Raw genomic sequence first — 18,368 nt, forward strand, 5'->3', positions numbered from 1 at the left:
TCATTGATAAGTTGCTCATGCATTTTTAATCCAAACGGCATAACCTTATAGTAGAACAACCCATGTTCGATCACAAACTTTCTCTTGATCTTCAGGAGCCATGGGGATTTGGTTGTAGCCCAAGTAGCCATCCATAAAAGACATCATTTCGTGTCTTGAGGTTGAATCGACCAAACTATCTATCCTCAAGAATGGAAAGCTATCTTTTAAGCAGACCTTGTTCAGATTGGTGAAATTGATGCAGACCTTGACTCTTCTGTCTTTCTTCAAGATTACTATCACATTTACTATCTACTCTGGATATTTGACTTCTCAGATAAATCCCATCTTGAGTAACATGTTGATTTCTTCATTTACCTACCTTAGGTAGGGAGATAACCATCTTGCTTTCTGTCGGACTGTTTTGTTGTTGTTTCTACATTAAGTCGGTGACTCGCGATGAGAAGATTTATCCTGGGCATATATTCAAACGACCATGCAAAGATGTCTTTGTGGGCTCTTAGAAACTGTACCAACTCTTTCCGTTGTTCCTCAGACATGTTTGTCCCGATATTTATTCTTCTTTCTTCCCTGAGGTCCACTTTCACCACTTTTTCCACTGTTATTACACATTCACATTCCTTCTATTGCTCCCAATCTCACGTTGGTACTTCATTCCTCTTTTATTTGGTATCACCCTGGAAATCTTACCAACCTTTAGTGTCATTGTAAAACATCTCTGGGACATCTCTTGATCCCTTCTAATCTCCATCGGCTCGTTTCTGCTCGAAAATCGCACCATTTGATAATACATTAATGGGACTGCCTTCATGTCATGTATCTATTTTCTTTCTAAGATTGCATTAAAATCGAGTCAACATCGATTACAATGAATCTTGTCATGACGATTTCTTATCCAGCAGCGACTGGAAGAGTAATCTCTCCAATGAGGATGGTTGGAGCACCATTAAATTCGAACACAATTGTTCTACCTGGCTTAAAGCTTTTCGATACCCCTATCTTCTTCGTGGCCTCCAGCAAGAAGATATCAATTGTAGTGCCAGCATCAATCAGAATTCTCCTTAGATTATATTCCCAACTAGGAGTGTTACTACCAACGCATTGTAATGGGGTGTGGCTACCCCTCGAAAGTCATCCTGAGTGAATATTGTCGACTTGTCTCCCCATACGAACTCTGGTATTCTTGCCATGCACTCCTGTTGTCACTTGGTATACCCTAACCTCATGTCGAATCTTCTTGACTATAGTCCTAGCAATGTTCCCGATCCAAGCTTCTGAACTGCATATATCCCTATTATCGTATGTATTACCCTTCATTCTTCATGCTCTCGGTCTTTCTTCCCTTGGAGGTGGGGTTGGTGGTATCTACTCTCCCCTTGTTGGCATCACCATTCCTCCCTAATGACTGCCACAAATATTCTAAGCTCTCCATCTTCTATCATATCCTAAATGATATGCCTTACTCTATAGCAATCATCAGTCGAATGATCCTCCATAGCATGGTAGTCACAATATGGTTTCCCCGGCTTTCCTCAATAATCTCCAAGTGATTGCACAAATCCTGGATCATTTCATATAGGTCTCAAGATCTCAAACATTTTTTTGTTTAATGGTGTGTAGATCCTCCTGGTCTTCCACCCCGACCTTTCCTTAGTCTCTCCGTCTCTTCCTTTTATCATTTTTTTCTCATGCTCGTTCTGGTTTCTTGTGAGCTTCAGGCTCTACTATATTGATGGTGGCCGCTTACGTTGTCTGCCTCTTATTTTTCATTAATTCCTCTACCAAGATATACTTTTCTACCTTCTTATACAAGTCCTCCAATCGGGATGGATCGATCTTGATTAGTGATTCATACAACTGTGGCCCAGAAATTATTGCTGCTATATAGGCTACACACGTAGTTGCTTCATCCAAATTCTCCACCACCAACATTCTAGTTCAGAATCATGACATGAAAATTTGGATGCCCTCCCCAGCTTATTATCATAGGTGGAAGAGTGTATTCACTCCGACCTTTATCTTCCTTAAGTGTATAAATTATTCGACGAAAGCTTCTTATTGATCTCAAGGGCAACCCTTGGAAGCAAGACATAACTTTGTGACTCAAAGTCATCAGAAAGAGTTTACAGAGCCCCTCAAATATCTTTCCCTAACCTGTTCCTCCATCATTCATCTTCAACTCTTCTACTTCCTCCCCTGTCATGGAATTTCAAGCTTCTGAACTTCTGTTGTATAATTTAGCATGCAAGTATACGTATAAAAACAAGTAATAAAGTGATGAGAAAGTATTGTTCCCTCAGAGATTAAATACCATTCTATTACTAATTACCAATCTATCTCACTCTAATTTTATCCAAACAAGAGTAAAAAAAATAGAATTTAAAAATAAATAATAAAATTAACATAAATAATAAATTTAAATATTAAAATTAATGAGTGATAAAACCTAGGCTTATAATTTCTCCCAAACAATCCACTTGATTAAATTTTCTTTCCTTCTATGATAAAGTAATCCACTATGATTGCTACCCAAGAACACTAAATTCTCTACAAGCCTCTGTCGATGGTCATGTTAAAAACCCTTCTAGACTAACTTCATTTATGTCTATGAGAATTAAATAAAAAAAATTCATTAAGAATAACCTCTCATAAAGGATGCACATGCATGTGAATATATGTCTATCTCAAATTAGCATATGTTATTCTATCTAGGTCATGAACACAAAACAACTATGTCGATATTATTAAGATTCACCAATTCAAATCAATCAATGACCAGTTAATTAAATTACATTAAATATAGGATAGAATAAACAATCACATGTAAAAATAATCAAAGAAGAAAGAAATAAAATAAATCAAGCATCATGAATGGGTTCCATTATAACTCTAAAATGAAAATTAGTTCATCATTGAAAATAAAATACAATCAAAAAAATATTTAACCATATTTAGATATTACAAAGATCAATAGAAGAGATAAAGTTCACAACAATAAAATTCTAGAGTCGATCTCCAATATTCGATCTTGTGCCTCCAAGAAGACCCCAAAAATTGTGAGCCCTCTAAAAGTCTTAATCTTTCCTATTTATAGGTATGGAGTCATTAGGGTTTAAGAATCTCAAAATTCGCCTCTAATTATGTCTAAAAAGTCAACGAATAATGCTGAAAACGTAAGCGGGCCATGGCTTCAAAACATGTCATGTCGTGGCCTGTATTTCATCTCCGTGTTGTGCAATCTTGAACTCGCGCTACGGCCTCGCTTGCTATTAAGCTGTGGCTTGAAGACTTTTTAGCTTGTATGCATATTTTCCTTCTTTCGAGAGAACCAATTTTGAGCCAGAATTTCTTCTAAATGTTGGCAATTATCCCAATGTTCCATACTGTTCCTAAACTGTAAAATGAGCATAAAAATCAAATAAAAATACAAAATCCTACAAAAATATAAAACAAACTAAACTTAAATAAAAACAACTAAAAGATAAAAAAATTAACAAAATATTGTACCTAAAAGTGGTTAATTCGTAGGTATAAAATCCACTCATCAAATACACCCAAACTTAACATTTTACTAATCCTCAAGCAAAACAAAAACAAAGAAAACCTAACTAAGGGAAAGAAATCTAAAATAAAGAAAATACAAGTAGTAATAATAACCTAATTCTCCACAATTGCCTCAAAGATTGTGCAAATTTCATAATTCTAAAAAAACTTTAGAAATTGAAACAATCTAGATTTTCAACCCCAAATGTCACTTAATCTTGTCTTGAACCTCCACATATGTGCAAACAACCCTTTATCACTTAATCAGTTTTCAACCCAAATTAGTTTATGCAATCAAGAGTAAACATAGGTGATCTCCAAATATTGACATTGATGAACTCCTTAGGTTAATTTTTCATGTTATTCTCCACTAATGTAGGTCGTCACTCAATCAAGAATCAATAGAACTTTTATTCAGCTTATAATGTGTAACTGGGTTAAAGGTAGGATAAAAGAAATTTTTTTAACTCAAATCACCCCTTAAACACATCAATCTCTTAGGATTCTCACAAAGCGCAAACTTACATTTCAACATCAAGTCACCCTGCATTCTCAATCTCGTTTCACTTCATTTCACCCATTTTTTTTTCATTTTTTTCATCATCATATACTTTTTCCTTATTTTTTTCACTTGTTTTTGGAATAGCCCATTGCACCCCCCAAACTTACTTGATTCAAAGTGTTATTTAACAAGAAGGGATATAGTAATGAGACAAATATATATTTTTTTCAACATAAGTACTTTCCAAAATCTTAACTAAATATTATTGAAACTTCACCTTCCACCTTTATTTGCATAGCTCAACATTATCCAGTAGAGATCAATATGCCTAAGAGGTGATGGGTCAAATTTTGGAAAAATTAAACAAAAAGGATTGGTTAAAACAATAAGTGCCAAAGAAAATGGGAAACAAGGCTCAATGGGGACGACTAGTGATAAAATCAACACAGGTAAGCTTTAAAAAGCTCAATGGATCCAATAACAGCCTAAATCATTTTCCTAATCAAGTACAACCTAGGATTTCATCTTGAGTAACAATCAAATAACTTCTAAAGTTCATTGAGATCATGGAAAACATTCGAAGGCATAAATATTCTTCAAGTGTGTAGACATGAAATGTTCGTTATGAACCTCAATGCTACATTGTTTGGAGTCGCCACCATTCTTTTTTAGAAATGGGTGTGAATGGGCACCCAAATTGATTTTTTTGAAAATCATTTTTTTATGGCATCGTAATGACTCTCATGTGTTGGAAAGGACAAGGTCTACCTAAGATCTAGGTAAGGAGGTCTGGTTAGAGGATGGGGAAGGTGTTAGGCATCCCATCCTCTCCACTAAAGGTGGTTACCTTACTTGACCATTTTTAAAAAAATCTTAAGAACATAGATAGAAAATGCATGAAGATGCATGCTAGGATGGTGTGTGCATTGAGTGAAAATATCCCCTTATAAAACGGTTTTGATTTTAATGTGAACTTAGGGATATCCTATGGAGAATGATGACCCATGTAGCCATATTTTTTTATGGATATGAATGTTGGTTTTAACTTTTAAAGAGGCTCCATGATGGAGTTACCTTGAGGCCACAACCTTGATGCATGTATGCATGAATAAAACTTAGTGTTTCACCCCGTTAAGAAAGTGACACATTGCTTCATCATTACCATACATATGTGTGTGTGTGTGTGTGTGTGTATTGTGTATAATGTGATGCATGAGATTGAGGTAAAAGGGACTTTGTAGACACCCCATTATTGCATCTGCCTAATTCAACAATTCGTCACCCAATTTTGTGGATTCCTAATGATGAATATAAAAGAACTCGAAGGCTTGTGAGTATTGCTTGAATCGTTCCGTTTCTAGTCTTTTCATCCCCCCTACTCGTCACTACTCGACCTAGAAATTTACGCACGCTCAGGATCGCTACACCTTACACCCGACCTGGTAAGCACGTACGCATAGGTTCGTTACACAATTCGATAACTTAGAGACCTCGCTACGCTAGAAAAATATAATTTTAGAACTTAAAAATACTCACACAGTTACTGAAAGAAACCTTACGATAAAATTCAAAAAAATCTGTAAAAAATCATCAAAATGACGAAAATACCCTTCCTAAATCTCAGATCTCTGAAAAGTCTCGAAAGTACTTCCATTGCACTCAAAATGTGATTTCGAGTCTAACGAGACTCAAATCAATGAAAACAGAGAAATTCGAGAAAAATCTGTAAAAATCGCTAAAAGACCAAAATACCCCTCATATACCTCGGACCTCCGGAAAATCTCGAAAGTATCTCCATTGCACTCAGAATGTCATTTCGAGTCTAACGGGACCCAAATCGATGAAAATAGAAAAATTCAAGAAAAATCGTCAAAAATCGTAAAAGTGACCAAAACGCCCCTTAACATCCAACTCTAACATAGAGACCTTGATCTCTACGAAAATAAAATTCAAATAAAAAATTAAACCAAAATAAAATTTAAATTGAAAATTAAACTAAAATTTAACTAAGATCCAATTTTAAATCCAAAATTTAAAATCGTAAAATCAAATTAAATTTCAATTAAAATACAAAATAACAATCATATTTAAATTAAAAATCAAGAAACCGATTAAAAATACAAAATCAAAAAAAAAAAAAATTTGAAAATCAAGTTAAAAATCATTCAACCGATCAAAATGTAAAATTGAATTTTAAAATCAATCAACCAAATCGACCAATTAAAATACATTCGATCAAATCAAAATTCAATTAATCAATCAATTAAAATACAAAATCAAAATTAAATTAAAATTGAATCAATCAAATCAAATTTTAAAATCAAATTGAAATACAAAATCAAAATCAAAATTTAAATATCAAATTAAAGTATCGACAAAAACCAATCTAAATTCAATTCAAAATTAAATTGAAAATCAAGTTGAAAATCATTAGAATCAATCAAATCGATCAACCAATCAAAATCAAATTAAAATTGAATCAATCAAATCAAATTTTAAAATCAAATTGAAATTCAAAATCAAATTAAAAAAATTCAAAATCAAATCATAATCAAACAAAAGTCAAATTAAAATTTAATTGATTAAGCAAAGTGAAAATTAAAATCCATCTAACTTTTAAATCAAAATTCAATCTATCGATTAACATTGAAATTAAAATCCAATCAAACAATTAAAATCGATTAACCAAATTCAAAACTAAAATCGATCAATCGAATTCAAAATTAAATCAATCAACAAAAAAAAAATCCACTTGATCAAATTGAAATCCAAATCCGATTGAATTAAAATCGAATTCCAACCAACTAATCAATTTAATGGTCTATGAGAGATCATTAAGGCGAGTAGCGTGGGATCACCACCCCCAATTCTCCAAAAATTAAAAAAAATAAAAAAATAAAAAAGAAGAAAGAAAATACGTGGACACACATTTTCTTCTCCAACTCTCTTTTCCCCATATCCTCCATCTCCCTCTCTCCAACTTCTCATAACTACCCATATCCTCCACCATCACTTCCATTTCTCCCTCTCTCATGTTTGATGGTAGAACTACCATAAAAGAGGATCAAAGGAACCATTGAAAATGGGGAAAATGTTTTTGAGGCTACCCTTTAAAAAAACAGCAACATTTTTTTTCACCATTAAACCCACAACCTTTTTCTTCCTTCTAAAAAAATAAAAAAAAAATCACATCTTATTTTCCATTAACATCCTCAACTCCTCTCTCCTTCTCTCTTTACCATCGAAAAAAAAAATTAACCATAGCCTCACCTCCATTAACATCTTCTTCGTTATCCTCAAAGAAAAAATTTTGATTTTGGAGAAAGATTCACACATCAAACTCGCAAGATCATGGCACTACTCATAAGCTATTTCGAGTTTTTGTTGAAGGAATCCAAGCATCCAAAATCATTCGACAAAAGTAATTTTTCTTTTTTTTTTACTTTATTTATTTCATTTATTTATTCTTGACTTCATAATTTTTTTATGTATCCGAATGGATTCCTTGATTTTTTAGGTGTACATGGCACTAATGGAAATTTTCTAAATTTTTTGAAATATTGATTTATCAACCAATTGATTATTAATATTATCGGATCGATTTTCTAATTTTGTAATATTAATGGATCAATTCGTTGATTTTGTGAAATGTATAGGCTAATTCATTAAGTTTGGCGCACGTGACGATTTTGAAAAATCAAAATTTCCTTAATCAAAATTGTTGAGCTGACTCATTGATTGTGGGTACATTAGAAATTTGAATCGATTTATTTTTTTTATAAAATAATATGTGAGTTAATTCAATGATTTTGCTGCACGTGGTGATTTTGAAAAATCAAAATTTCCTTAATCAAAATTATTGAGTCTACTCACGGATTTTAGGCACATTAGAAATTTAAATCGATTTATTTTCTATAAGATGGATATGTGAGTTAATTCAATGATTTTGCCGCACGTAGCGATTTTGGAAAATCAAAATTTCCTTGATCAAAATTATTGAGTTGACTCACTGATTTTGGGTACATTAGAAATTTGAATCAATTTGTTTTCTATAAAAATGGATATGTGAGTTAATTCAATGATTCTGACACGCGTGACAATTTTGAAAAATCAAAATTTTCTTCATCAAAATTATTGAGTCTACTCACTGATTTTGGGTACATTAGAAATTTGAATTGATTTTTATTTTCTATAAAATGGATATGTGGGTTAATTCAATGATTTTGACGCACATGAAATTTTGGAAAATCAAAATTTCCTTGATCAAAATTATTGAGTTGACTCACTGATTTTGGGAATATTAGAAATTTGAATCGATTTGTTTTCTATAAAAATGGATATGTGAGCTAATTCAATGATTTTGACACACGTGACAATTTTGGAAAATAAAAATTTTCTTCATCAAAATTATTGAGTCTACTCACTGATTTTGGGTACATTAGAAATTTGAATCGATTTTTGTTTTCTATAAAATGGATATGTGAGTCAATTCAATGATTTTGTCGCACGTGACGATTTTGAAAAATCAAAATTTCTTCATCAAAATTATTGAGTCTACTCACTGATTTTGGGTACATTAGAAATTTGAATCGATTTTTTTTTTCTATAAAATGGATATGTGGGTTAATTTAATGATTTTGACGCACGTGACGATTTTGAAAAATCAAAATTTCCTTTATCAAAATAATTGAGTTGACTCACTGATTTTGGTTACATTAGAAATTTGGATCGATTTTTTTTCTCTATAAAATAGATATGTGAGCTAACTCACTGATTTTGTATACATTGAAAATTTAAAATCGATGTTTTCTATGAAATTGACGTATGAGTCAACTCACTGATTTTTTTTTGTGCATTGGAAATTCCAAATTGAGATTTTTTACAAAATAAGGCATGTAAGTCGACTCATTGATTTTAATACACGTAGCATTTCAAAAATCGAGTTTCTTTGATAAAAAATTTGTGAGTCGATTAACTGATTTTAATATACGTGGCATTTCAAAAAATCAAGATTTCTTTGATTAAAAAAAAATTTGTGTGGGTTGACTCATTGATTTTAGGATGTACGTGACGATTCCAAAATCAAATTTCTTTAATAAAATGTCGTCAATGAGCCAATTCACTAATGTTGTATACGTGGCATTGAGAATTGATTTCATACTATTCAAAATGTGATCGAATTGATCCATTAATTTTTGGTGCCACGTAAGCCTTATTAAATCGTGGGATTCCTTTTATGCGAAATTCAAGAATCTAAGTAATTATCTTAACCATAAGATTCGTTTGGCAAACCAGACATAAACTGATGATGATGATTGGACCATGGTCTTGATCCTAGTCTAATCCCGTTGACCATAGGTTAGTTTTGGATCGTAGTAGAGACCGATCATTTCGATCGGACGGGTTCGGTGCCTAACACCTTTCGAAATCCGTAATTTGACCCCTTACCCATCTCTCTAATCCGTGGACCAACCCATATCCATTTGGAGTTAATTTTGGTTCCTAGACCTAAACTAGGTGGCGACTCCCTATTCATTTAAAATTCTTGAGATTCGTAGATCGGACCCCTATCCTCTATTTAGCGAACGGCGGGGGTCGAGGTGATTTCAGGCTTCAACCCCCATCCTTTCAACGAATCTTAGTCCAATCTACCAGGGATGGAGAAGGTACGCATTACATCTTAGGGATTTATAAAAATAAAAAAAAAATGAGAGGGTTAGAAGAAGAGAATGCAAACTTTGAAATAAATAGATCACATCTTAAAATCCCACCTTGTCCCTTGATGAACTTGAACTTTGAGAGGTAGAATTGAGAGTTGAATGAGATGGTTAATGGTTGAGTGATTGAAATTAGAAGACGGGAGAATGAGTAGTGATTTTGGTAGAGTTTTAAATTGAGAAATGGAGGTTTGAGAACATGAATTGTTCATAGAAAGTAGGGGTATTTATAGAGTTTTTGGAGGACTTTTGGGGATAAAGTGGTCCAATCCTAAAAATAAAGAGAATGGACATGAGGTTTAGGTTATTTCTTTTTGAATTTTTCATTTGTATGATGATAAAGATGACATTTGTGAAGAAATCCAAAAAGTATTCTTTGATCTTTGATTTTTTGATAAATAGAGATGAGAGAATGAAAATCACTTTTGAGAGGGTAAATAGGAGAGTGACATGTGTAATGGTGGAGTGGTAAGTGAAAAGTATATCTTGGTTCATTTGTAAATAACTCATAAAGTAAGGGTGGATGTATGTTTTTGAAATGGGACCAATAGGAGAACAAAAGTACTTTTGGGAGGGTGAGTAGGAGAATGGCATGGGTAAAGGTGAAGTGGTAGGTGAAAAGTAGGCCTTGGTTCATTTGTAAATAACTCATAAAGCAAGGGGTGGAAGTATAATTTTGAAATGGACTAATGAGAGAGCTCTATGTATGTACTTGAAAATTCCCAACCTTTTGAGGGTATGATTGAAAGTTCTCTCAACTTTATAGATTGTTATCAAAGACCCAAGAACCTTTTTGGTTTGACTAACCTTTTTGGGAAGGACATTCTTGAATTTTTACAAAGGGGAGTTAACTCTCCAATCAGATAATACATTAATAATTGAAGACTTATGGGAAATCAACAGTTGTCACCTCTTGAGGGTATGTGAGAGAATGGGCTTCGTGTTGAACTTATAGTGGACTTGGTTTAGGACTTAGGGAATGGACTTTGTCTTGGGCTTAGGTTGGACTAGGAAATGGATTTGGATAATGGGTTTAGATTAGCATTAGGTTTTGTTTATGGATAATAGGCTAAGGTCTTGAGGTGACTTTGCTTGATTAGGATATGGACTTTGTGTATGGACTTAGGTTAGGGTATGGGTGATGGATTCGGATTAGGGACAAGGTTGATGATGCAAACTTTATGACATGATGCATGTATGCATGAAAATGAAACCAAGTGGCAATGCGGGCCCGTTGAGAGGCTTAAATTCTTAATCGAAGTCAATTCAAGAAAATTGGGTTTTCCTAATGGGTTCGTGCAAATTCAGGTGTTTACAGCTGCCTCTTTTTGCAAGAGTGGCTTGCAAAGAACTGCAAATAATAGACTGGACCCTTATTTGTGAGAACTCGAAATGATTCATTGCAAGATGATTGAAGACGTCAGATATGTTGATGGTTTTTTGTGGCTACCCAAACACGGGGTCTGACAGGGTTAGCCTTTTTGAAATCTTTGACTTCATGGCATGGAGCTCGTTTGAAATCTTGGATAATTTATTATTTTTCTTTTTTAGAATGATTAACGCTTCAAATCATGTCATGCAATATATATTTTTTTCTTTTTCCCTCGTCAATTTTAAATTTCAAATTTAGTTTCCCCTTCATGGAAGTTACGGGACCATCTTGAGAGAGCTTAGTGTAGCGTGACTGATAAGTCGGTTTGTAACGACTTATTCTATGTAATTTTACTTAACATATTGCTAATTTGAGAGTGATTTTATTTAGTAATCGTTCTTTTTATTGTTTTAGGTAATAAATGGTCAAGAATACGAAAAGGAAGCAATTCGGGGTGAAATCGAAAGAAAAGATGAAGTTTCGGATAATGGAGTACAAGAGGCAAACGCAGCCGCTGCAGTGGATACAAGTCCGCTGCGGCGCTCGTATTTAAATCAACAAAGACCCCAAGACAGAAGCTAGCCGCTGCAGCGGTGGGTACATGCCTGCCGCGGCGCGCGGCACAATTCCTTTTCTGCACTTCGCCTCGTGTTGTTATCATATCGTTTAATCCAATTTAAAGGGGATTTAACCCCAATTGTATTCAAAACGTATGGAGACTATAAGTAGTTGATTTTTTAGGATTTATGGATATCTTGGAGGCTAGAGAAGAAGAGGGAGAGGAGATCAAGTGATTGCTACGACAATCTCAAATTTTACGGGTTTATTCTTCCTTTCTTCTATGTTTAATTTCAAGATGTTTGTTTCGTATTTCGTTATGAACTAAATTTCGTTTCTAGAGTTGAGATGTAACTCAGATACAATTTCGTAGTTGTTCTACTCAAATTCAATTCTTTGTTTTGCAATTACTTATTTGTGTGTCTATTTTGAGTTTAATGCTGTCAATTCTGAAGGCTAAAGTTTTGATTGATTTATTGATCTAGGTTTATAACGAGAATTAGAATCTAGGTCAGATCAATAAAATAGATAACGTTGGAATGAATGAATGGTAGAGGTACTTTAGCATGTTCTAAGAGGTTAGTAATTCAGTTTACGATAATTCCACAGATTTTATGACTCTTTGGTATTTAAATTCACATAGAGATATGCTGAGTTAATATTTAAAGGAGTAATCTAGCGTATTTCGAGAGAAAACACTAGTTAGTATAGGGAATTAAACTTTCAAATAAGGCAAAGCAGGAAGTACTTTGAATAATCAATTACGTAGGAGTATCTGTAGTGAAGTCGAAAGCCCTAGGTTTTTAATCCATAAGAATCCATTCTTTCTTATTTCATTGTTATTTCAATTTGCAATTCTACAATTCTCGATTCATCAAATAGTAATTTAAGTGATTATTTTTGGTACTTAGTAACTTAATCCTCGTGGGAACGATATCTTATATTAGTACTTGAAACGATTAGTGCACTTGCTAGCATAAATCAAATGCATCAAGTTTTTGGCGCCGCTGCCGGGGATTAAAGATTACTAATATTAATACCAATTGCTTTTATTGCTAATTTGATTTTTATTTATTCATATTTTATTCATTTTTCTCTTTTCAGATTTTTCTTAATGTATGAGACGGACAAGTAGCTTGGATTTAGTGCCAATCGACTTTGATATCAATAAGACACTTAGAAGGCTAAATAGGGAGCGCAAGCAAAGAGCTAAACAAGGAGTTTTAGCAATGGCGGAAGAAGAGAATAATGGTGGTGGTGGAGATGCAGTCCCGAATAGAGTACTAAAGGATTACTCTATTCCTAATGTGGGTGTCTCTAGCATTCGAAGGCCACCTATTCAAGCAAACAACTTTGAGATCAAGCCTGCCATCATTCAGATGATACAATCTTCAGTTCAATTTGGGGGGTTGGCTAATGATGATCCAAATCTGCATATTGCAAATTTTTTGGAAATTTGTGATATATTCAAGCACAATGGGGTGACTGATGATGCCATAAGACTGCGTTTGTTTCCGTTCTCATTGAACAACAAGGCTAAGGCATGGTTGACCTCACTACATTCAGGAACCATTACTACATGGGATGGACTGGTTAATGCCTTTCTGACTAAGCACTTTCCACCAGCGAAATCTACGAAGATGAGGAACGATATAACCAATTTTCTATAACAAGATCAAGAATCTCTCTATGAAGTTTGGGAGAGGTTTAAAGATCTCTTAAGGAAGTGCCCGCACCATGAACTACCGTTATGGATGCAAGTGCAAACGTTTTATAACGGTTTGCTCTCAAACACTCAAACCATGGTGGATGCAGCAAGTGGAGGAGCATTCTTCAACAAGACACCGGAAGAAGGATATGAACTTATTGAAGTCATGGCTAGTAACAACTTCCTGAAATCTGATAGGAATGCACAGAAAAGGACAGTCGGAGTTCATGACATTGATGTTTTTACTAATTTGACTGCTCAAGTTGCTATTTTAAATAATAATTTTAAAAAAAATGAATGTTGCTGCAGTTTCTAATGTAGTTTGTGATAATTGTGCAGGGAATCATCCTACTTTGGAGTGTCAAGGCCCATATGAAGTAAATTCTTTCGAACAAGTGAATTATGTGACCAACAATCAAAGACAATACAATCCTAACTCCAATTACTACAATCAAGGGTGGAGGAATCATCCTAACTTCTCATAGAGCAACAATGCGAATATGCAAAAACCGCCTTCTTCTTTTCAATCTCAAGAGAAGAAGCCAACCATGAAAGAGGTTTTCACCCAATTCATGCAAAAGACCAATGCATTCATTGATGATACCCAAGCCAATTTCAGAAATCAAGGTGTAAGTATTCGCAATCTTGAACATCAAGTTGGAGAGATTTCCAAGCTATTGACGGAAAGAGATCAAGGAGCACTCCCAAGTAATACTAAGAAGAATCCCAAAGAGCATGTGAAAGCTATAACTCTTAGAAGTGGGAAGGAGTTAGAACAATCAAAGAGGGGTAGCAAGTAAGCAAATGAGGATGAAACTGCTCTTCCTAAGATCAAGATGCTACCGCTCCTATTCAACAACCTATTCCACAACCATCTTCTAATCCCATTCCTTTTCCTCAAAGATTGCGAAAGAAAAATTTAGATAAGTAATTTTCTAAATTTATTGATATTTTTAAAAGCTTACATATTAATCTTCCTTTTGTAGATATGCTGGAGCAAATGTCGAAATATGCTAAGTTCTTAAAGGAGATTCTATCAAACAAAAGAAAATTGGTGGATAATGAGAAGGTTATGCTCACGGAAAAATGTAGTGCTATTCTTCAAAGAAAGCTTCCCCAAAAGCTAAAAGATCCAGGGAGTTTCACTATTCCTTGCACTATTGGTGATTTTAATTTTGATAGAGTTTTATGTGATCTTGGTGCAAGTATTAATTTGATGCTTCTCTCTATTTTCAGAAAACTCGGTTTAGGAGAAGTGAAGCCTATTACGGTATCCTTGCAGCTTGTAGATAGATCTATCAAGCATCCTAGAGGCATTATTGAGGATGTTTTGGTAAAAGTGGACAAATTCATATTTCCTGCTGATTTTATCATTTTGGATATGGAAGAAGACAAGGATGTTCCACTCAAATTGGGAAGACCTTTCCTCGCTACAGGTAGAACTCTCATAGATGTTCATCAAGGTAAGTTGATTTTAAGGGTTCAAGATGAACAAGTAACTTTTAATGTTTTTGAGGCTATGAAATTTCCTTCCGATGTTGATGCATGTTTTGCAATAAGTGTTTTGGATAGGGTAGTAGCTGAAAATTTTAATGAATCTTTTCCTCCCTTACCTTTGAAAAATTGCATATTAAATGGTAAAACTTTAGGAACTCTAAGTGATGACAAAGATATAATTGAATGTGTGAATAATCTTGATGCTTTGCCACTTTGTGAGTTTCCAAAAAAACTTAAATTTAAAGAGTTAGGAGCTATGCATGTTAATGAACCATCATCTAAAAAGGAACCTCCTAAAATTGAACTTAAACAATTACCATCACATCTTAGGTATGTTTTTTTAGAAGAGTCTTGTTAGTATAATGTTATTATTAACTCTTCTTTGAATGATTTGGAAGAGAAAAAGTTATTGAGGGTTTTAAGGGAGTATAAGAAAGCTATTGGATGGACTATTGATGATATCAAGGGAATTAGCCCATCTATTTGTATGCACAAGATTTTGATGGAAGAGAGCTACAAGCTATTGGTGCAACCTCAAAGAAGATTAAATCCTTCCATGCAAGAAGTGGTGAAAAAGGAGGCTGTGAAGCTTATGGATGCAGGTATAATTTATCCAATCTCGGATAGTTCATGGGTAAGTCCGGTCCAAGTGGTTCCTAAGAAAGGTGGTATGACCGTAGTGAAGAATGACAACAATGAGCTTATACCCACAATAACGGTGACCGGATGGAGAGTTTGTACAGATTACCAGAAACTCAATGATGCCACAAGAACCCTTCATTGACCAAATGGTGGAGAGACTTTCCGGGCATGACTATTATTGTTTCTTAGATGGATATTCAGGCTATAATCAAATTCCAATAGCATCGGAGGATCAAGATAATACCATTTTTACATGTCCATATGGAACCTTTGCTTATAGAAGAATGACATTCGTATTGTGCAACGTCCCTACTACTTTTCAATGTTGCATGATGTCAATTTTTTCCTATATGGTTGAAAAATACATTGAAGTGTTCATGGATGATTTTTCTATTTTTGGTTCTTCTTTTGATAATTTTCTTTCTAATCACTCTTTGGTTTTGCAGCGATGTGTTGACACAAACTTGGTCTTGAATTGGGAAAAATGTCATTTTATGGTAAAAGAAGGAATTGTGTTGGGACATCGAATTTCTATTAAAGGAATTGAGGTGGACCGAGCAAAAATTGATGTAATTGAGAAGCTTCCACCGCCTATCAATGTTAAGGGAGTTAGAAGTTTTCTTGGACATGCAGGATTTTACAGGAGATTTATTAAAGATTTTTCTAAAATTACTAAACCTCTTTGTGAATTGTTGGTAAAAGATGCAATTTTTTATTTTTCTAAAGAATGTTTAGATGCTTTTGAAACTCTTAAAGTGAAATTGATATCTTCTCCTATTATTGCTGCACCCGATTGGAAATTGCCTTTTACTTTGATGTGTGATGCTAGTGAATATGCTATAGGTGCTGTTTTAGGGCAACGAAGAAATAAGGTCTTTCATGTGATTTACTATGCTAGCAAAGTTTTAAATGAGGCTCAATTAAATTATGCAACTACCAAAAAGAGCTTTTAGTAGTTGTTTATCCTTTTGACAAATTTCGATTTTATTTAATAGGTTCTAAAGTGATTGTCTACACCGATCATTCGGCTTTGAGGTATTTATTTGCTAAAAAAAGATGCAAAGCCAAGGTTGCTAAGTGGATTTTACTTTTACAGGAATTTTACTTGGAAATCAAGGACAAGAAAGGAACCGAAAATGTAGTTGCAGATCATCTTTCTAGGATGGACCATGTACAGCCAAATAAAGAAGTTGATGGAGATATTAATGAGAAATTTCCGGATGAGCAACTGTTTGCAGTTGGAGAACGCCCGTGGTATGCTGATTTTGTCAACTATTTGGCTAGGGGGATTGTGCCTACCGAACTCACCCACCAAAGGAGGAAGAAGTTCTTTTAAGATATTAAGTATTTCATATGGGATGATCCATTCCTTTACAAGATATGTGGTGATCGTATAACTAGAAGTTGTGTGCCGGAAGAGGAGATGGAGAGTATTCTTCAACATTGTCATTCTCGCGAAGTTGGAGGACACTTTGGAGCAACCAAGACAGCAGTAAAAATTTTACAATCAGGATTTTATTAGCCTACTCGTTTTAAAGATTCATATAATTTTATTTCCAATTGTGATAAATTTCAAAGGATTGGAAATATATCTAGGAAAAATGAGATGCCTCTAACAAATATTTTGGAAATTGAATTGTTTGATGTTTGGGGTATTGATTTTATGGGTCCTTTTCCATCTTCTTTTTCTAATCGTTTTATTTTAGTTGCTATAGATTATGTCTCCAAGTGGGTTGAAGCTGTAGCATTGCCAACCATTGATGCTCGGGTGGTTGTGAGATTTTTGAAGAAGTATATTTTTGCAAGATTCGGAACACCAAGAGCTATCATAAGTGATAGAGGATCACACTTCAGTTACAAACAATTTGATTCACTTCTGAGCAAATATGAAGTGACACATAGGGTGGCTACACCTTATCATCAGCAGATAAGTGGTCAAGTTGAGGTATCCAACCATGAGCTAAAAAGGATTCTAGAGAAAACAGTCAATTCTTCAAGGAAGGATTGGTCAAGCAAATTGGATGATGCTCTATGGGCCTACCAGACAGCGTTCAAGACACCTATTGGAATGTCTCCATATCAATTGGTTTATGGAAAATCTTGTCATCTCCCAGTTAGTTGGAACATAGATCATATTGGACTGTTAAGTTCTTGAATTTCAATTTACAAGCTGTAGGGGAGAAGAAACTGTTGCAGCTAAATGAGATGGAAGAGTTCCGGAATGATGCTTATGAGAATGCTAGGATCTATAAGGAAAAGACGAAGAGATGGCATGATAGGCATATTCACAAACGGGAATTCAAAGAAGGACAACAAGTTCTCCTCTTCAATTCAAGACTTAAACTTTTTCCAGAAAAATTAAGATCACGGTGGTCCAGTCTTTTCACTATCAACAAGGTCTTACCATCGGGGGCAATAGAAGTCAAGCATCCGACGAAAGGGATTTTTACAGTAAACGGGCAGTGATTAAAGCACTACTTCGGAGGGAACTTTAATACCGAGCGGGTATCCATTTTGCTCTCAATTCCGAAGTGAAGATTCAAGAAAGTCTAGCTAAAGACTTAAATTTTAGCGTTTCTCGGGAGGTAACCCGATTTATTTTCAAAAAATTAAAATTAAAATTTCAAGGATTTAGGATTTCATTAGTTTATTTCATTTTATTTTAGTTTTAGTTGATCTCATTGGTATTTCCATTTTATGGAGTGTATTTATTCCGTGTCTAATAACATCCAAGCTTACATCCTAACATATCCTCATAAACCACGCGAACTTGTCTTTTAAAATTTCTGAGTAAATTCATTATCCCCTCGTATTCCTCTAGGGATAGGA

General features: G+C 34.2%; 1 protein-coding gene and 1 non-coding gene across 2 annotated transcripts; one reads left to right on the forward strand and one right to left on the reverse strand.

Moving 5' to 3' along the window:
• Positions 1–13,329: 13,329 nt before the first annotated feature.
• LOC147393176 (small nucleolar RNA R71) lies at positions 13,330–13,436 on the reverse strand. The gene has a single exon (XR_015182470.1). It is a non-coding gene; the product is annotated as a small nucleolar RNA R71 (small nucleolar RNA).
• A 464-nt stretch (positions 13,437–13,900) lies between these two features.
• LOC147393177 (uncharacterized) lies at positions 13,901–18,005 on the forward strand. Its single transcript, XM_086455070.1, has 6 exons — positions 13,901–14,189; positions 14,387–14,863; positions 15,296–15,499; positions 16,535–16,793; positions 17,118–17,652; positions 17,736–18,005. Exons 1-6 carry the CDS (start codon positions 13,901–13,903, stop codon positions 18,003–18,005), a joined length of 2,034 nt encoding a protein of 677 aa, XP_086311196.1.
• The last annotated feature ends 363 nt before the right edge of the window (positions 18,006–18,368 follow it).

The sequence above is a fragment of the Akebia trifoliata genome, chromosome 10 (assembly GCF_017979445.1).
Source record: "Akebia trifoliata isolate Shusen 1 chromosome 10, ASM1797944v1, whole genome shotgun sequence".
Classification (NCBI taxonomy): domain Eukaryota; kingdom Viridiplantae; phylum Streptophyta; class Magnoliopsida; order Ranunculales; family Lardizabalaceae; genus Akebia; species Akebia trifoliata.